General features: G+C 36.7%; 6 protein-coding genes across 6 annotated transcripts in view; 3 read left to right on the top strand and 3 right to left on the bottom strand.

Moving 5' to 3' along the window:
• Positions 1-418: 418 nt before the first annotated feature.
• On the top strand, positions 419-3,361 carry LOC105217354 (transcription factor grauzone). The gene is made up of 5 exons (XM_011192308.3): positions 419-837; positions 896-1,145; positions 1,210-2,356; positions 2,411-2,798; positions 2,861-3,361. The coding sequence occupies exons 1-5, from the start codon at positions 715-717 to the stop codon at positions 3,185-3,187; spliced, it is 2,235 nt and encodes a 744-aa protein (XP_011190610.2). The 5' UTR covers positions 419-714; the 3' UTR covers positions 3,188-3,361.
• LOC105217353 (S-adenosylmethionine sensor upstream of mTORC1) lies at positions 3,229-4,471 on the bottom strand. The gene has a single exon (XM_011192307.3). The coding sequence runs from the start codon at positions 4,358-4,360 to the stop codon at positions 3,449-3,451; it is 912 nt and encodes a 303-aa protein (XP_011190609.2). The 5' UTR covers positions 4,361-4,471; the 3' UTR covers positions 3,229-3,448.
• Positions 4,472-4,901: 430 nt separating this feature from the next.
• Positions 4,902-7,186, top strand: LOC105217357 (transcription factor grauzone). Its single transcript, XM_011192310.3, has 4 exons — positions 4,902-5,161; positions 5,221-6,224; positions 6,281-6,662; positions 6,726-7,186. Exons 1-4 carry the CDS (start codon positions 5,030-5,032, stop codon positions 6,948-6,950), a joined length of 1,743 nt encoding a protein of 580 aa, XP_011190612.1. The 5' UTR covers positions 4,902-5,029; the 3' UTR covers positions 6,951-7,186.
• A 56-nt stretch (positions 7,187-7,242) lies between these two features.
• Positions 7,243-11,999, top strand: LOC105217395 (zinc finger protein 845-like). The gene is made up of 8 exons (XM_029043529.2): positions 7,243-7,518; positions 7,579-8,552; positions 8,618-8,996; positions 9,077-9,269; positions 9,984-10,114; positions 10,174-11,117; positions 11,190-11,571; positions 11,648-11,999. The coding sequence occupies exons 1-8, from the start codon at positions 7,396-7,398 to the stop codon at positions 11,831-11,833; spliced, it is 3,312 nt and encodes a 1,103-aa protein (XP_028899362.2). The 5' UTR covers positions 7,243-7,395; the 3' UTR covers positions 11,834-11,999.
• A 2,157-nt stretch (positions 12,000-14,156) lies between these two features.
• Positions 14,157-18,032, bottom strand: LOC105217362 (sarcosine dehydrogenase, mitochondrial). Its single transcript, XM_029043528.2, has 4 exons — positions 17,509-18,032; positions 15,673-16,860; positions 15,458-15,600; positions 14,157-15,235 (listed from the first exon to the last, which is right to left on the bottom strand). Exons 1-4 carry the CDS (start codon positions 17,923-17,925, stop codon positions 14,278-14,280), a joined length of 2,706 nt encoding a protein of 901 aa, XP_028899361.1. The 5' UTR covers positions 17,926-18,032; the 3' UTR covers positions 14,157-14,277.
• The window catches only part of LOC105217363 (uncharacterized), a 57,251-nt gene continuing 56,896 nt past the window's right edge, over positions 17,940-18,294 (bottom strand). Inside the window, exon 7 of the mRNA XM_054234018.1 lies at positions 17,940-18,067. The gene's annotated coding sequence lies outside the window, so the exon portion shown is untranslated. The remainder of the gene's footprint in view (positions 18,068-18,294) is intronic.

The raw sequence follows: 18,294 nt of genomic DNA, 5'->3' as shown, positions 1-18,294 counted from the left end.
GTATAACACTGCTTAGAATTTATATTTTAAGATTTCTTACTAAGTTTGGAATTTAACACTCCACGCAACTTAAACATAATTTTAATTTATATCTTGTTTTAAAAATGTGTGATTTTCATTAACTTATTTTTAGGCAAAAAAGTTTTAAATTTTTATGACGCAAATAAAAATAAATTATAATAAAAACGAAATAAAAAATGTTATAAAAGTATTTTTGAAAAATAAATAAATCTCTTAAACCACTCTGCATCTCATTATACCACAACAACACTATAAAATTTTAACTTAACCAACACTGGCTTACAATACAAAATGTAAATAGAGTTGCCAGTTTGATTACGTGCTTTTGAGTTACATATTTTAAGTGATATTTCAAACAAAAAAAGCAAAATAAATTTCTAAAAATAATAAAATAAAATCTCAACTTTAATAGTTTGTTAACAATAAAAAAAATTATTCCTTCCCCACACATTGCAGTCGAATTTGAATAGAACTGACATTTCGTATGTCAATTTGACATTTCTTGTATCTTTTTTTTGCACAGCTTGTTTGTGGTTGTGCGTACGCTTTTGTTGCAGTTTTGTGTATTTTCAGCAGATGCTGATTTTAGTTGTGTTTTTGTGTCCTTTTTATACTTTAGAAAGTTATTTAAAGTAAATGTACGACGAATAATTGTGTTTACTATAAAAAAGATAGTATTTTACAACTTGTGCAATGGCTTGTTTGCTTTGCATGGAGGATGCCACAACGCCGGCACAACGTTTCATTGATATTTTCTCTGAAGAAGGTTGCCAAATGACAGTCTGCAGCATTATAGCTAAACATCTTTGGTTGAAAGTAAGTACTTGATTGTAAACAAAATAAGATTTAATGTTAATAGCGATGCTGTTTTCAGCCCGAACGAGATATATGTACGGGGCAACGCATTTGCTGGACATGTTGGGAGGCTTTACGTGATTTCCATATATTTTATCAACGTATAGCTGAAGTACATAATCGTGCAGATTGGAAGACACCATTTGCTCATATTGAGCAGGAAGATGATCCATTGCCACAGGAAATTCATCTTAAATCGGAAGACGCGGTCGACACCGAGGAAAAGTTACAAAACTCCATAAATGAGGAAGAGAACATATTTGACTCAGGTTTGTGCAAATGTACTGAATAATATCGTAAAAGGTAATAAATTTGTAAACAAAACAATTTTAGAAGTAAAATTGGAAGTGTATGATTTAGATTTATTACCACAAATCGAAATCATCGAAGAGAGCACACCGATAAGTGAAAGAGCACAGCGCGCAAAGCGTCGCGGTCGTCCGCCAAAAGATGCGAATGCCAAAATATCAGCAACTTCTAAACGTGTTAAGCAAGAAACACCACAGCCGAGTGTAGAAAATCATGATGACGATGATTCAGAAACCGAATTGCCTTTATCTGTCTTACTGAATACTAGTATCAAAACTGATACCAAGGAAGATCCAAAATCCTCCATTGATGTAACCACACCAGACGAAGTAACTGCTGATAAAGAAATTACAACTACAGCAACTGTGGAACCAGAGAAAAGAAGACGTGGTAGACCTAGAAAAGTACGAAATGACGAAGAGAAATCTAATAATAAAAATGACACAAAAGGTGACATAAAAAATGAATGTGGCGCTTTGCAAAGCGATGATGAATTTTTAGACAATGATCAAGATTTCGATGCTGTTCATGGCGGTTTATCTGGCACCGATGACAGCGGTGACTCCAGCAGCGAGCATACGGATTCCGATGAAAGTTTACCCGACTTCGAACCTAAGCCACAATATGCAGTCATACCGAAAAGAAAGATTGTCAAGCCGAAAAAGTATCGTAAACGGCCGAAACCACTTGTGGCACCTAAACGTATGTCACGTGAGGAGATTGAGGCGAAACGTGCACAACAAGATGAATACGATCGAGTAATACGGCAATTTTTCGGACGTTTTGCCTGCCCGAAATGTGAGTTGTTGGTACAAAATTTTGCCGAAATACGTGGTCATTTTCGTGCTTCACATAATGAAGATCCCGGTTATATGATGTGTTGCGGACGCAAATTCCCACAGCGAAAAGCATTGGCCGAGCACATATATCTACATTGGAATCCAGAGCACTTCAAGTGCACCACGTGCGGTAGACTATTCACCGACAGTCGTAATCTGGAGCAGCATGAAGAGGCGCATGTTAATCCGCCCGAGCCGAAAGAGCGCAAAATGTTCCAGTGTGACAAGTGTCCGAAAGTTTTCACAACAAAGGCGGCATTTGAACATCACTCCTTTTCAAAGCATGTGCCCAAGTCAGAATTCAAATTCTCATGCACGCAGTGCAATAAAAAGTGAGTTAATTGCAGTGTTGTTAAAAATATACATATAAATTTTGTCTTTACTAGATTACCAACACAACGTAAACTCAAGGACCATATAAAATACAATCACGATCCGGAGAGCACAATTATTTGTGACAAATGCGGCAAACAGGTGCGCACGCAATACCTGAAGAAGCACCATCAACTGGAGCATTCCGAAGTGCCACGCCCTGTTCCACAGCCAATGCAGTGTCAGATATGCGGCACTTGGTTGCGACACATGTCCGGGCTTAAACAGCATATGAAATCGATTCATGAAGATCCGGGCGGTGAGCATCGCTGTCAGATTTGTAATAAAGTCTCGACGACATCACGTGCCCTCAGGCGCCACGTTTACCTCAATCATGAATGCGAACGGAAATTCAAATGTACAATGTGCGAGAAGGCATTCAAACGCCCACAAGATCTTAGGGTACAGTAGCCAGTGTAAAAAAACGTAAATTTATATTCACATTCGATTTTTTTTACTTTTAGGAACATACCTCAACACATACCGGTGAAGTGTTATACACCTGTCCTAATTGTCCAATGACTTTCTTCTCGAATGCTAATATGTATAAACATCGACAGCGTTTGCATCGTGCCGAATGGGAGGCGGATAGAAAAAAGCCGCGGCATATAGCAAATATTATGGCACAGGCTATGGGTGCGACAGCCGCTTTGAAAGCAAAACAGGCTGTTGGTGCAGCAACGGCTTTTTTCGCACAAAAGATCAACACGAGTGGCAGTACGGTGAGTGCAGACAGTGTCAATGCCAATCCGGAAGCAGTGCAACAACATTTAGAAATGACTATACAATAAGATGCATTGAGATTAAAGCGAAATATATGTATACAGATACATAAAATCATAAACACAGTTATTTATTAAGTTAAATATAAGTCCTCACAATAACTAGTATTTGAATAGTTATAAACAAAAACTGTATAAGTATGTATTTACAAATAAAGGCATGCTTTAAAGAGTTTTACATAATTTATATTTTCCATTTTTTTAGATAAAAAAATACACTTCTTTTCAGTATTGCGAAAACCTGCAATCAAATCATGCTAATGCTTGCAATCACACTTTATCTTGTGGTATGTTTATGGTCGTTGTCATGTAATCCTCACGATGCAATTCAGCCCAACGTTGTGCTACGACTGGCATAAGCGTTTTTCTAAATACCATACATGTGATGTGTGGCAATTTTTCGAAACAGATTCGGTAAAATCCCAATGTACCCAGCGTATAACGCCAGTTTTTCATTAATTTAGCATTTTTGCCAACATGTTGTGAATCGGGTGTTATGATTATCAATATGCCTTCCGCACGCAAAAGCTCATACGCTTTCTGACAACAATGTAGACGTTCCTCTGGGGAGGGTATATACTCCAATAGTAGGCTAAATATAACACAATCAAAATATGCACTTGGTAAGCTTTGCACTTCTGCATCTTCGGTGACTATTTTGTCATTTTTATTTAGCATAATCTTTAAGAAATCTGCTTTTAGCACATCACTTGTGGCTGGACATAGATCAATTGCTGTAACATTAAATTTGCTTTCGCCAGCAAACGGATTAAAACAACTGCCTACATCAAGTACATTTACAGTATTCGTAAAAGATGTTTTCAATTCACTTGCAGCAAATGTTGGCATATCAGTGTATGATGCCGCCAGTCGTTGTTCCCGTTCACGTTTTTCGAGAAAAACTTTATTTGTAAAAAAGTATGAATTGCAATAGTCAATAATCCATTTCACACGACTGCGCGCATATAAATTGGGATTTGTAGTGTTTGTTTCCCAAATGGAAGCTAAACGGTGCATAGCTGTCGAATATTGCTCCAAAAGTGCAGTGTTTTGTAAATGCTCACTCCAAGCCTCTTTCATGCCTTTCAATTTGCATTGAGATCTCAAATTGTCATGACAATCCTTGATTATCGCTGCCAATCTCAAGTGTTCTGCCTTAGAATTATCAGCGCAATCATCCATTTTTGTAATATTTGTTTTATATATTTTTTACTTTAAAAATGTGTACATAATTTAACACTGTACAAAATACTCAAACAGCAAACAGCTGTTATCTGAATGTTTGGAAAGTGCTGAAAAACGTGTAAAAGTCTTTGCTATTGCAAAGCAAAATTGCTACAAACAATTTATTAGAAATAACGTAATAACATATTTTTATAATAGCATCTATGAATATCATTAAACATAAATAATGGCAATAAACAAAGTTCAAAAACATATTCCTGAATTTTAACCATCTTTTGCTTTCCAAACACCCAATTGTTCCCATCACCCATCTGTTCAAATTTCGTCCGATTTAATTAATGGACGACTAAAAGTATGCAAGAAATTACATATTAGAGCTATTCAAAATCGTGTATGCATTTGGTGTAGATTCCACAATTTTTGTTTAATTTACAATAAGCGATTTATCAGCAGGATTTGGTGTTTCAACAGGTTGCTTGTGCCATAATTCATTCCATAAATTTGTACTTCCCATAAATGTTTTATTTTCTATTAATTGTAACAAATGATCGCAGGTGGCAACATCTGTTTTTACCATATAAACGATAGTTTTTGTAATAAATAAATTAAGAAAAAGAATTACATTTCATAAAACAATAATTAAGTTTGTTTTTATAAAAAGAGAGGATGTTTGATAAATTGTCATGTTTATTATGTTTGGAAAAAAACGATGTATCAAATGGTCAAATCAATATTGATACTGATGATCAACAATCAGTAAATGCTCGTGCAATGGTGGAACAACATTTCAAGGAAGAGGTAAGTAAACTTTAGGCTAAAGGAATCATTAAATCTTATGTGCTAATTCCCAATTAAAGCTCAGCATGATGCCCTATCTTTCAAACAAAGTTGTATGTCAACAATGCTGGGAACTGTTACAATCATTTCATGAGTTCTATGTGCGCGTACAAAATGCACATTTGGCGGCAAGTAACACGCTCAAATCCTTGCAAGAATTGGAGATAGCCGTTACTGAAATAAAAACTGAACCCGATGCAATAGACGAGTTGGCTACTCCTCCCAAGCGTCGACGGGGACGACCGCGGCGCCAAAAGCCGGACGAAGAAGCTTCGGTTTTACAACCAACAATTATATTAAAAGAGTGCAGTGTGCGAATTGAACCATTGATTTTTCCTTATAACGATAACATTAACAAAACACAAGAATTAAACTCAGACTGTTTGGATGTTAAGAGTGAAATAATGCCGGAGAAAGACGAAAGTGTTGATCCAATTTACACACCACAAATGACTGGCGATGAGAGCGACACTTTGGATGTAGCGCCTGCCAGTCCTGTAAAGGAGTTGTGTGCACCACAAAGAAAAAAAACGGTCCGTACCAGAAAGCGATATAAACGGAAGCGAAACGAACCAAAACGGGAGATTAAGCGTTTGAATAAGCCACGACATAAAACGTCGGATTATGACGAATTTATTGCAAAACATTTTACATTAACTTGCTTTCTTTGTCAAACTGAGCTTGAAAACTTTAGAGAGCTTAAAATGCATTATCGTGAAAAACATAAAACTAATGGATATGTTAAATGTTGTGGTAAAAAACTACTCAAACGCGGTGTACTTGTGGACCATATAAAATTTCATAACGACCCAGAATACTTCAAGTGTCAACCTTGTGGGAAAACATTTTCCGATGCGCGTGGCCTAGAGACACATCTACAATTCTTTCACGGTTCTAGAGAACGTGTTTATCATTGTGAAATTTGTTCGAAAGGATTCTTTCGCCGTGAGTTACTCTCACGACACTATGCTATACATGCAACTGAAGAACAGAAGAATGTCAAGTGCCCTGAATGTGAAAAGACGTAAGTATTAAACGCTTTATAGCATGATAAGTGTGAATCAATTCAAATAATTACAGATTCTGCAGCGAATATAAAATGCGTCAACATTTGAAAATAGTTCATCTACATTCGTATGCGAAGATATGTGACATTTGTGGCAAATCTTTTCACGGAGGTGAAGCATTCCGCCGGCATCAGCAGGAGCACACTGGTTTGCCACGACCACTCATTAAGTGTGAATTATGTAATACTGAATTGACGACAAAGTACGGACTATCACGGCATATGAAAGTAATGCACACCGTGGAATATCAAACGCCACAAGTTTGTCCAATCTGCTCAAAAGTATCACCATCGCTACGTGCGCATCATACTCATTTTAAATTCATGCATGTGGCGGAGCGTAAACATGTCTGCAATATGTGTGACAAAGCTTTCAAACGACCCAAAGACTTACGAGTATATATAATTATATGATTTCGTTGAACTTTATATTTAAAATAACATTCACATTTTTTTTAGGAACATATGACAACACATACCGGGGAAGTTCTGTATACTTGCACATTTTGTCCACAAACATTCAATTCGAACGCCAATATGTATGCACATCGTAAGCGAAAGCATCCTAAAGAATGGGCAGAAAAATGTGTAAAGAAAAATACTTCCATGGGCATGGGACAACAGATACAAAAACAGTTAGAATCTATAATTGAATCTGTGGAAGATGCGGATGTTACAAAATAAATGGAGAAGTAAATGTAATATAGGTTTTATTATTCAAATGTGCAGGGGTAAAAACAATTGTTCATAAAGCCACCACGATTAGTTTAGTTTTTTTTAATTATATACGTTCTTACAATCAATGTAGATAAACAAATCGAGCTGTTAATTATTACTTTCCTGTAAAAAAATCTACTCAAACCGATAACATAGAAAAAAGTATCGATATTCCGATAAATAAACAAACACTTGTATCATTTGAAAGCCTATAGAAATTATAATTTCCTTTTACAAAAAGTTTATTAAACATTAAAAATGTATAGAAAATATATCGATGTATATCGGAAGGTCAAAAACATCGGTTTTCTTCCGATGTTTTTTCTGCATCCATATCACTGGCATGTTGTAAACAAATTATTTTGTAGAATTTTAGTGTTCTATTTCAATGCCATTGTAGTAAGTTATTAAAATGTTTAATGAGACATGCTGTTTATTATGCTTAGAAAGTTCAAAGGATCAAATAGATTTGGATTGCACAGATGGATTCGATTTGAATGGACGAGAAGTGATTGAATTGCATTTTAAGGAGGAGGTGCGTAATTTTTTTGCATTTGGGTTTTTTATTTATTAATTTGATAATTATTTTATGTAGTTGGATATGATGACACAAATTGAAATAAAATTCATTTGTCGGAAATGTTGGGATTTAGTAGAAACATTTCATAAATTTTATGAACATGTCAAGCAAGTACATAAGGAAGCGGCGAACACATTGAAAAGTGTCACTTTGGAAAAGGATAACTTTGAAATAAAAGAAGAAATCAATCAGAATGATGACGCACAAATTGAACTCAAACGTCGTAGGGGACGTCCTAGACGCCAAAAGGCGCCTGAAACTGTGGAAGTACTTTGTGAGCCTGCCATACCGCTTAAAGAATGTCAAGTTAAAATTGAAGAATTAATATTACCCCCCACAATTGATTCCAAAGATATCTATAATTCAGCTGAGATTGTTTCTGAACCATTAGAGGTTAAAGATGAGACTTCCCCTGAGGACTTTGTGGATAATTTCAATTGTTTTGATGGTGAGAATAGTAGGTCGGTGAGCTCAACTTCTGTAAACTCTGAGAGTCAAGAGGATGATGAAAAACCAAAAAGACGGAAATTAAAAACAAAAAAATCTACAAAACCGTATAACAAAAAACGGCACAAAACATCGGACCACGATGAGTTTATAGCACAACATTTTAAATTGACTTGCTCTCTCTGTGAAAAAACTATAAACGATTTTCGAGAATTGAAAATTCATTATCGCCAGGTTCATCAAACCAATGGCTATGCAAAGTGTTGTGGTAAAAAATTGTACAATCGCGGCGTTCTAGTTGACCACATACACTTTCACAATAATCCTGAATATTTCAAATGTCAACTTTGTGAGAAAGTCTTATGCGATCGTAGTAATCTCGAATCACATTTACAGCATTTTCATGATTCCAAAGAACGTACCACATATAAATGCGAAATATGTTCTAAATGTTTTTATCGACGCAAAGTACTGGCACGACATAACCTTATACATGCACCCGAAGAAGAGAGAAATGTTAAATGCACACAGTGTGAGAAAACGTAAGTTTTTAATAAAAAATGATAGAATATTTTATATAAAAACCTATATACATTTATGCATTTAGATTCTGCAACCAGTACACTATGAAGCAACATCTAAATCTCAGCCATCTCAATTTATACGCTAAAATTTGTGATATTTGTGGCAAATCACTGAACGGCAAAGACGCCTTTCAACGGCATCAGGAAGAGCATGCTGGTGTGCAAAGGACATTAGAGAGGTGCAAATTATGTAATATAGAGTTAAAGACGAAATATGGTCTGGCGAGACATATGAAAACGATGCACACCGAACAATATCAAACGCCGCAGGTTTGCACAGTTTGCTCTAAAGTATCGCCCACACTACGGGCGCATAAAAGTCACATGGAATATATGCACAGCGGGAAAAAACACATTTGCAATGTATGCGACAAAACATTTAAACTACCCAAATGTTTAAGGGTAAATAAATAACATTAGAATTGAGTAAAATACATATATTCCAGTATTTATATATATACATATCTATCTTTTTGTTTTAGGAACATATGGCCACGCACACCGGCGAAACATTGTATACTTGTACATTCTGTCCTCAAACTTTCAATTCCAAGTCGAATATGTATGCTCATCGCAAGCGAAAACATCCGAAGGAGTGGTCTGAAAAATGTTCAAAGCGAATTATTTCGACTGGAATGGTGCAACAGGCGCAAAACGAGTTAATGCCTATGGCGAAATAGATATTTAAATGAAATATGAACATATAAGGTTAATTATAAAAAGAAAGGAACGTGAATAAAATATAGAATAAGTATATATAACAAGTATACTGTCCGTTAGCATATATATAAGTATACAATTGTACATAGAATGTAAAAAATACTTTTGGTTGTTTTCGAAATAAATTTATATATATTTATATTTGCATTTGTAAACAAACGAAATTTGTAAACAAGTTTACGAACAGCTGATAAGGGTCAAACAAAAGTTATTTATCGATAAAATTCATATCTAATCAATTTTTCACATGCCTGATATTTTTTAGTAAACTCAAAATGGTAATCAGCTCGAGTTCAAAACTATTTGAGTAGTTTAAAGTGGAAATCGTTTTAACTAGAGGATGTATACTGTCCGTTATTATTGTTGTTGTTGTTGTAGAGTCAGAAAAAATTCCTCCTATTATTTTGAGCAAATTCTACCGAGTTGACATCCAGGCAAATAGATGATAAAAATCCAGGTACAATCCGGTTTCAAGTGCATTTCATTACAGTCTGTATATCCAAACCCATTCCAATAAGAAAGTAACACAATTCTTCAATCTTATTTGATAACTTATCGAAAAGGGTGCAACACCCTGTTCAACAATGAAATTAATTTTTAAGTCAGTGGCATCACTGGCATGTTGTAAACAAATTATTTTGTACAATTTTAATGTTTTATTGTAGTAAGTTGTTAAAATGTTTAATGAGACATGCTGTTTACTATGCTTAGAAAGTTCAAAGGATCAAATAGATTTGGACTGCAAAGATGGATTCGGTTTGAATGGAAGAGAAGTAATTGAATTGCATTTTAAGGAAGAGGTGCGTATATTTTATGTACATATTTTTTTCTTTAATAATTTAGTAATTATTTTATGCAGTTGGATATGATGACACAGATTGAAATAAAATTCATTTGTCGAAAATGTTGGGATTTAGTAGAAACATTTCATAAATTTTATGAACATGTCAAGCAAGTGCATAAGGAAGCGGCGAACACATTGAAAAGTGTCACTTTGGAAAAGGATAACTTTGAAATAAAAGAAGAAATCATTCAGAATGATGACGCACAAATTGAACCCAAACGTCGTAGGGGACGTCCTAGACGCCAAAAGGCGCCTGAAACTGTGGAAGTACTTTGTGAGCCTGCCATACCGCTTAAAGAATGTCAAGTTAAAATTGAAGAATTAATATTACCCCCCACAATTGATTCCAAAGATATCTATAATTCAACTGAGATTATTTCTGAAGCATTAGAGGTTAAAGATGAGTCTCTACCCGAAGACTTTATGGATAATTCTATATCAGCCGAGAGTTCAGACTCTGATGAAAAAGACAGTGAGGATGAAGATCAACCGTCACAAAGAAGGTCACGTAAAATAAAAAACAAAAGTAAAGGCGTAAATAAAAAAACTGCGGAATCGGATGAATATATTGCAAAGAAAAATTTTAAATTTACCTGTTGCATTTGTCAAATTCCATTACAACATTTTAAACATTTGAAAAGTCATTTTCGTAAAGAGCATCAAACGAGTGGTTATGTGCTCTGTTGTGGTAAAAAATTACCAGAGCGTCGTTTATTAATTGATCATATTCATTTTCATGAAGATCCCGACTACTTTAAATGTAAACATTGCGGAAAGCGAATGTCGGAACAACGTAGCCTCGATCTGCATCTTCAGTATGCGCATGGCAATCGGGAACGAGTACATCGTTGCTCCATTTGTTCGAAAGGATTTTTCCGCGCCTCTTGCTTGAAACAGCATTATAATACGCATGTTACAGAAGATCAAAAAACAGTACCGTGCTTAGAGTGTGGTAAAACGTAAGTTACTTATATATGTATATATTTTTAAGCATTTATAAATATATTTATATACATATATATTTCTTTCAGCTTCCCCGATGACGTTGAATTAAGAAAACACATGCGTCTAACACATTTGAATGTTTATGCAAAAATATGTGATATTTGCGGTATATCGATAAAGGGGCGCGATGCGCTCGAACGACATCAGGCTGAACATGCAGGCGTGCCACGAAAACTAATAAAATGTGATCTATGTGATGCTGGGCTCACTACGAAATATGGCTTAGCACGTCATATGAAAACTATGCACACCGAGGAGTATCAAACGCCGCAAGTCTGTCCGATCTGCTCTAAATTGTCACCATCTCTGCAGGCGCATAATAACCACATAAAATATATGCACTCCTTACAAAGGAAACATGTGTGCAAACTATGTGACAAAGCTTTTAAACGGCTTACCGATTTCAAAGTGAGTTACTCAATATTACATATATATTGTGTGATCAAATAATTAATATAATTATTTTCCGTAATTCAAATTAAAGGAGCACATGGCCACACATACCGGAGAAGCTTTATATACCTGTAGTTTTTGTCCACAAACTTTCAAATCGAATGCCAATATGTATTCTCATCGAAAGAAGAAACACGCTAAAGAGTGGGCAGAGCAGTGCGCGTTGAAAAAAAGCTTGGCGGTACCTTTAAAGAAGGCCATCGCAACTGACCAATAAAACAATTTTAGCAAATATGGTGGAAACCATATATTTTTCGGTTGATTTTAACAAATTTGTAAATTTTTTATTAATATTTTGATTAATAAGTTTTAATTTGTATTTTTCCGAAAAAAATCACAAAGCTATAATAATGCAGAGTAAAAAAATAAAAAAAAATATTTATTTATTTGAAACGCATTAAGAGTTTGATTAGATATTATTTCTCACTCGCACTCTTCCTGTCTTACCAGAGAGAATCCAGATTAACCTTACCGATCTACATGCAGCATAGAATCCTATTAGCATTTCACCTAAACCATCTTTGACCTATGTAAGTGTAATAGAATCAGACCCTGATTTTTATACGGCCATAAGCAGTCACTCACAATCTTAATTGACTCTTTTCGTTTTTACAAAATTATGCATTTAACAATAGTTTTATTAGCAGCATTATTTCAAGAAGTCTTGTCTTAAGAGCGTTACTATAGTATGAGATGTTATACACATCATTAATTGGATTGTATTAGAACCGACCTAATGTACAACACACCTACATACTCATATCTTTAGATACTTGATATACTTACTCTTCTGACTATACACTCAATATGTGCGCTTGGCGACACAACGTCTGCTATAAAATACCTAAAAGATACAGACATATTCAGTAGACACGTCTGGGCAGCCTCAGCATACATATTTACGTAGGAATGTATGCATGTGTATTGCAAGTTGCATGAATTGCAAGCCTTCTACGAAAAACACTCAAACGCTCATAATCGCGCATTAATATTAATTGAGTTATAATTTTTTGGTGACCGCAAATGTGTCAAAACTCTTCGAGTGCGGTGGGTCCGATAGCTGAAGCACTTGAGTCGTTGTATGTTGATGTCTATATCTTCTATATGTTTGTTTGTATGTATGTATATGAATACTAGGATAAGGAAGTATGTATGTAAATTGTTAATAAATTGCGCCACTTCAAAGAAAGTAATGAAACACCTCTGAATGCGTAGGAAAACTCAGATTCTAGGCTAGTGGGAAATTACATCTATATATGTGTATGTGAGCTAAGTTTTGGTTAATATTGCGCAAGCAATTGACTTCCAAACAGTTGTCCCTGCCATAGCACCTAATTTATTACTTTGCCAGCGTAAGCCATTGCCGTAGTAGACAATGAGTTAATTTGAAAGTGCTCCTGCTGCGTTGGACGGACGGACATTGGTTTTTATTGTTTTGTGTACACGTACTTGAGACATAAGTATATGTAGATTTTATGTATTTACATTTGTAAATATGTAGTGTAGTGATAAATGAAAGTAACTTTGATAATCCCATAAAATATGTTAAAAATCCTTTAAAATGTGATAAGATTCAAACCTTCGTGAGTAAACGAGAACGGGGGGCCCATTCAGCTAATACGAAAAACTGGACAAATGGCGTAACAGATGCGAAAACAGCCTATCCCTCCTAAACGTGAAACTCACCTTCGCGCGGTACCGAGTAAGGGCGGTATAACCTCAGTACTTGCGAGTAAAAAACACCCACGCCACTACCCGCCTAGAGGCGAAACCCCCGGTGCTCGCCCGTACCTAATTATAAAAATCGATCAGTCTTTCGTAAAACTTGTTGGATTAAAGAGTGCTTATCGCAGAGATGTACATTACAAATGTGAAGAGAAGCTCAACCAGAAAACTAGCGGGAGTTAAGCACTAATGTGGACAATAATTCGAGCAGTAGAACTGAAAATATCTATTCTGTAATACCAGCCAATTCATCATTAAAATATTATTTTCTTCATGCTTTTGAAGAATAAATAAAGAAGTAGGAATAATTAGTCTTTTGTTAAAATTCTAAAATTCTTAGGTCATTGGAGTATTATTCTCTATATATGTATGTTCCTATAACTGGTCCACTTCCTTTACGCTATTCAAAATTGAGAGATTGGCGATTGTAGCTTGAACATTAGAAAAGTTGCGAAGATGTTTTGGAATTTAATTTTGGTACTCAAACCCAGCTGTTCCAGATGTAAGAGTTCGGGGGCCACTATTACAGTCAAAAAGGCATTGTAGAACATAGTTTTTTTTTTCAAAAACGAGATATATGTGTTCTTACTTTAAAAATATCCAACCAAATTAATTGCGAATAAATTAAAAAATATGAAGAAAATAGTTTTAGAATGTTCTGAACAGAGAAAATATTTTTTATCCGAAGATCTCTTTTTCGAGCGAAAGTTTTTTCAAAGTGTTTTTGAGAAGCTTAACCCGTAAGTACAGACTCTTTTTTTAAAGTATGTATCACAACACAGAACAGCCCTTCAAGATTTATATACTTCCAAAGATTAATATAAAAAATATTTAATAAAATTTCTTCAACTCTCATTTCGACATAACCAACATTCATAAATTACAATTTATCCACTTTTTTCTTAAAAATCAAAGTACTAAGTACTTCGTACACATTTAATAAATGCCCAATACGCGATTACTTTCTGGATCGAAGGGACTTCTCAAATGACACTCAGCCTTATATCGTTTCCCCAAAATATCCACCTCATACGTGCCCTGTGTTACGTAATCATTATCTATGATTTCGCCATCCTTGCGACTGATATACGCCTGACCAATTGATTTTTCCAAAGCATAACCATATTCCGCACGTCGGAGAAAGCCGACCGCTTCACCATTACGATACACACCTTCCAAACCCCAAATGGGTACTTGTTCGTTCAACGTTAAATAAACTAAACGGCGTCTAATACCCTCCTTACGTTGTCGCTCAATGGCCGCTTTGCCTTTGTAGTCACCATTTTTGCGGCACGTAAACGAAAGGCCCGCTTCAATGGGTGTATCGTCGGGTCTTAAATCGAAACTCCACAAATGATAGCCCTTCTCGCTGCTCAACGAGTAGAGTGCACGATAGCCAGCATTACGTACGCCATCGGGCTTACCCACAGCCAAGAGTGATTGATAGACAGCAGAACAATGTTCTTTGGGCACATGCAGCTCATAGCCAAGCTCACCCACGAAACTCACACGCAAAACGCGCACACCCACTTGTGCGTCCTTACTTGTTGGACATTTCACACTTGTCACTTGTGTGCCATTCGGTGGTATGCTCTCATTCGAGAGATCACAGTCAATTATGCGTTGAAGTATATCGCGACTACGTGGACCCTGTATGGATATAACACCCAAATCACTGGTTACGTCACGTAATGTGACATTGAAGCCCTTTTCGCGTATCTCAGCGAGTAGCGTAGAGTAGGTGTAATAAGCGGAGGCACCACCAGCCACAATGTAATATCCTTGACCGGTAAATTTCGGATCATGCACTGCGCCAGTGCCAGAACTGAGACGTGATACGGTAACATCAGCTTCCACACCGCCACTGTTGTTGAGCACGCAGGTGTAAACGGTTCTAGAGTAAGAAGTATGTACATTTAATGCTGTCACTCAATTTAAGAGCGCAACAGAGAGGAAAGAGAACTGAGCGGGTATTGTCAACTAGTGATATGCTCACATTTAAAAACTGTTCACCTGTCATCTCAATTAACCATTGTTACTGTGACGTCAGCGAAACAACAGAAACTGTTTGGCGGGAGGCGCAGTCTCTATATCCTCTCATGCGAATTTTACTCACTTATTAGCATCACGATTAGTATTCGCGCTAAAGATCCAGTCAGCGGCCTTTTGTGCATCCGGCCCAGACATAACCAATTTGCAAAAATAGCTCATATTAAAGATGGCGGCGGCGTTTCGGCAAGCCAGTGCCTCTTCGCCTATCTGCAATATATGCACACAAACACACACATAGTACGAAAAACTTTTGCACTACCACAATTATTTACGACATACCAATTTATGATGATCCGAAAACTCCGAGTACTTTAAATCACCCTCAAGCACGTCTTCGTAAGCACGTTCGGCATGCCTCGTGTGGCCATAACTACCATACCAATCGTAAGGGAGCACCTCCGCTTTTTGTTTCATAAAAAAGCCGGGTCGCTCCCAACCTTGCTTCTCTTCCATGAAGGCATTTTGCGCCAACATATCCTTATGCAGCGGATCTTTTTGGAAATTACGTCCGGAAAGTGGCTGATCATATTTAAAGACCATACTATAATTTTTAGCATAACTCTCATGCGAACGTTCGCGTATCCATTGTGTACCACGATTCTGTGCGACCGTAAAACGACGCAAATCGAAGCTAAACATTGACAAATCGGGTTTACCGTTAATTATCCAAAGTGCTGTTTGTTCACCGCAACCACCACCAAACATCATGCCAGCCGAATTGAAACCACAATTATGATACAAACCATTTATAACTGTATCGGGACCCATGAGTGGCTTGTGATCGGGCGTAAATGATTCTGGACCACATATTGTACTCTTCACGCCGTAATTCCCGTATGAAGGACACAATTTAATGGCACCATTCAGATGCACATCAAATACGGACCAATCCAAGTCGTAGAGACCGAAGTGAAAATCTTTCGCCACCGGTTCCAATATAACAGGGTTCGGTTCATAACCACCCATACAAATTGCATCGCCTTGTATTCGAAAGTAAGTGGAGTAGTCGTGATCACGTATATTCGGTATACCGCGAACGCCGGGTATGGTCTCCGAAATAATGTACGAGTGCTTCATGGGTATAAGTGGCAAATACGAGCCATGCTTCTGCACCAAATCACGTCCCCAAACGCCTGTTGCATTCACTACGGTCTTTGTTTTTATATTGCCATATGGTGTGGCCACACCGATCAGTTGTTTGCCCTTCGAGGTGTCCTCGACTACCAGATTGGTGACATCACAATTCTCAATAACTCTGGCTCCATTCTTAACTGCGCCACGTGTCAAGGCAGTGCACAACATGGCCGGATCAATAACTCCATCGCCTGGTGAGTAGAGCGCGCCAATGAATGATTTCGGATCAAGTAGTGGAAATAGCTTTTGTGTCTCTTCTGGTCCGAGTATATGATTTTCAATGCCTAAAGCATCACCGACAGTGGCGAGACGTCTATATTCGTCCAAACGTTTCTAACAGGGCAATTTTAAAGAAATATTTTTTTTTAATATAAGCTAGAATTGATCATGGTAACTGACGAAAAACTGATGATGGATGAGGATGATTCGATTTTCTTATGCATGAGCGAAATATGTACATATGTTTACATGGTTAGTGGAATAAATTGTGGTACACAATATCCTTGGAGCTGCCAAATTCTGCGTCCACAAAAAAATTAATCCACATTTCTGTAGTTGAACCTAACCTTCCTTCATGTAAAAACCCTTCGAACCCTTTCTACATTCACCGTATTCTCCAGAACTGACTCCATCGGCATTTGTTTGTTCTCAGACCCAAAACAATGTCGGTGGAGAGAAATCGACGAGACTGAGGCCTATTTGGAAGCAAAAATCAATTCGAACTTCAGAATGGTATCGAAAAATCCGCTATAATGATTATATCGCAACTATATTATATGATGAAATTACAGACATTTTTTACGATAGGTGACCCAACTTCTTTTAGAAACATTACCAAACATTTTCTGTTTTCGAATTCCGTTGTGTTATCGTCTAATTATATGCAATATGTTATTGACACATAATTCGTGTACATACACAAAACACAAATGTCCATATTGGATTTAAAAATATACACTACTATATTCTATGTAATCTTACTTCTGTATGTGCTATGAATATGCCGCCATTCTGTATCCAACCCGGATCGCATCCGGTATCCTCTTCCAACTGTCTCAGCATATGTCGTGAGTTGTTCAGCAATTGTATGTCCACATCGTTGGGTCGTAAACGCCATATTAAGCCCGCCGTATGCCAGGTGGTGCCGGCTGTTAGTTTAGCACGCTCCAACAGCACCGCTTTCACCCCGCGCTTAGCCAAGTGATACAACGTATGACATCCTGCCGAACCGCCACCAATGATAACCACATCTGCCGTTGAGGGTATTTGCGGTGGCACCGCACTCTCTGCCTTGACACTGCTATGGCGGCATAGTGCTGCTGATGCTGGTGCTGCTGTTGTCTTTGACGTGAGGCTCGTCTTGCCTTGCAATAAGGTTTTTCTGCTAATCTTCCACATTGAAGTTTTGTATCACGACTGAACACAAATAATTTCAATTTCATTCTAAATTCGAGCTTAAATCAGAATTTTATACCAAAAGCCCGATTGCTGTGATGTCAAAAGTTATAACGGCTAATTACCAACGGGAGGTCATACACAGCTGATAAAGGAAGGAGATAAACAGTATTTGTTACGTAGCCCAGCAGAAAAGTACGATGAGATGGTGATTAAAAATTTATGAATGAGTTCACGTTGGAGTATTAAAAATAAAAGCACGAATGGGGGTCTAATGGAAATGGTAATTATAAGATTATGCTTTAATATATGTATATTAAGTTTTGAACTAGATTTAATGATCTAACGATTTTTTAAGGTATTTTATTTGAG

This window comes from Zeugodacus cucurbitae, chromosome 6, assembly GCF_028554725.1.
Source record: "Zeugodacus cucurbitae isolate PBARC_wt_2022May chromosome 6, idZeuCucr1.2, whole genome shotgun sequence".
NCBI lineage: Eukaryota > Metazoa > Arthropoda > Insecta > Diptera > Tephritidae > Zeugodacus > Zeugodacus cucurbitae.
This window is presented reverse-complemented; position numbering and strand designations above follow the sequence as displayed.

Coding starts and splice junctions, on each gene's coding strand:
- LOC105217362 (XM_029043528.2), bottom strand. CDS start 17,925: ATGTGGAAGATTAGCAGAAAAACCTTATTGCAAGGCAAGACGAGCCTC. Junction 15,601..15,672: donor TTTCGGATCATCATAAATTG/GTATGTCGTAAA, acceptor CATATATTGCAG/ATAGGCGAAGAGGCACTGGC. Junction 15,236..15,457: donor ACTAATCGTGATGCTAATAA/GTGAGTAAAATT, acceptor TTCTTACTCTAG/AACCGTTTACACCTGCGTGC.
- LOC105217395 (XM_029043529.2), top strand. CDS start 7,396: ATGTTTAATGAGACATGCTGTTTATTATGCTTAGAAAGTTCAAAGGAT. Junction 10,115..10,173: donor AATTGCATTTTAAGGAAGAG/GTGCGTATATTT, acceptor TATTTTATGCAG/TTGGATATGATGACACAGAT. Junction 11,572..11,647: donor AACGGCTTACCGATTTCAAA/GTGAGTTACTCA, acceptor TTCAAATTAAAG/GAGCACATGGCCACACATAC.
- LOC105217353 (XM_011192307.3), bottom strand. CDS start 4,360: ATGGATGATTGCGCTGATAATTCTAAGGCAGAACACTTGAGATTGGCA.
- LOC105217354 (XM_011192308.3), top strand. CDS start 715: ATGGCTTGTTTGCTTTGCATGGAGGATGCCACAACGCCGGCACAACGT. Junction 838..895: donor CTAAACATCTTTGGTTGAAA/GTAAGTACTTGA, acceptor TGCTGTTTTCAG/CCCGAACGAGATATATGTAC. Junction 1,146..1,209: donor AGAGAACATATTTGACTCAG/GTTTGTGCAAAT, acceptor AAACAATTTTAG/AAGTAAAATTGGAAGTGTAT.
- LOC105217357 (XM_011192310.3), top strand. CDS start 5,030: ATGTTTGATAAATTGTCATGTTTATTATGTTTGGAAAAAAACGATGTA. Junction 5,162..5,220: donor AACAACATTTCAAGGAAGAG/GTAAGTAAACTT, acceptor TCCCAATTAAAG/CTCAGCATGATGCCCTATCT. Junction 6,225..6,280: donor TGCCCTGAATGTGAAAAGAC/GTAAGTATTAAA, acceptor AAATAATTACAG/ATTCTGCAGCGAATATAAAA.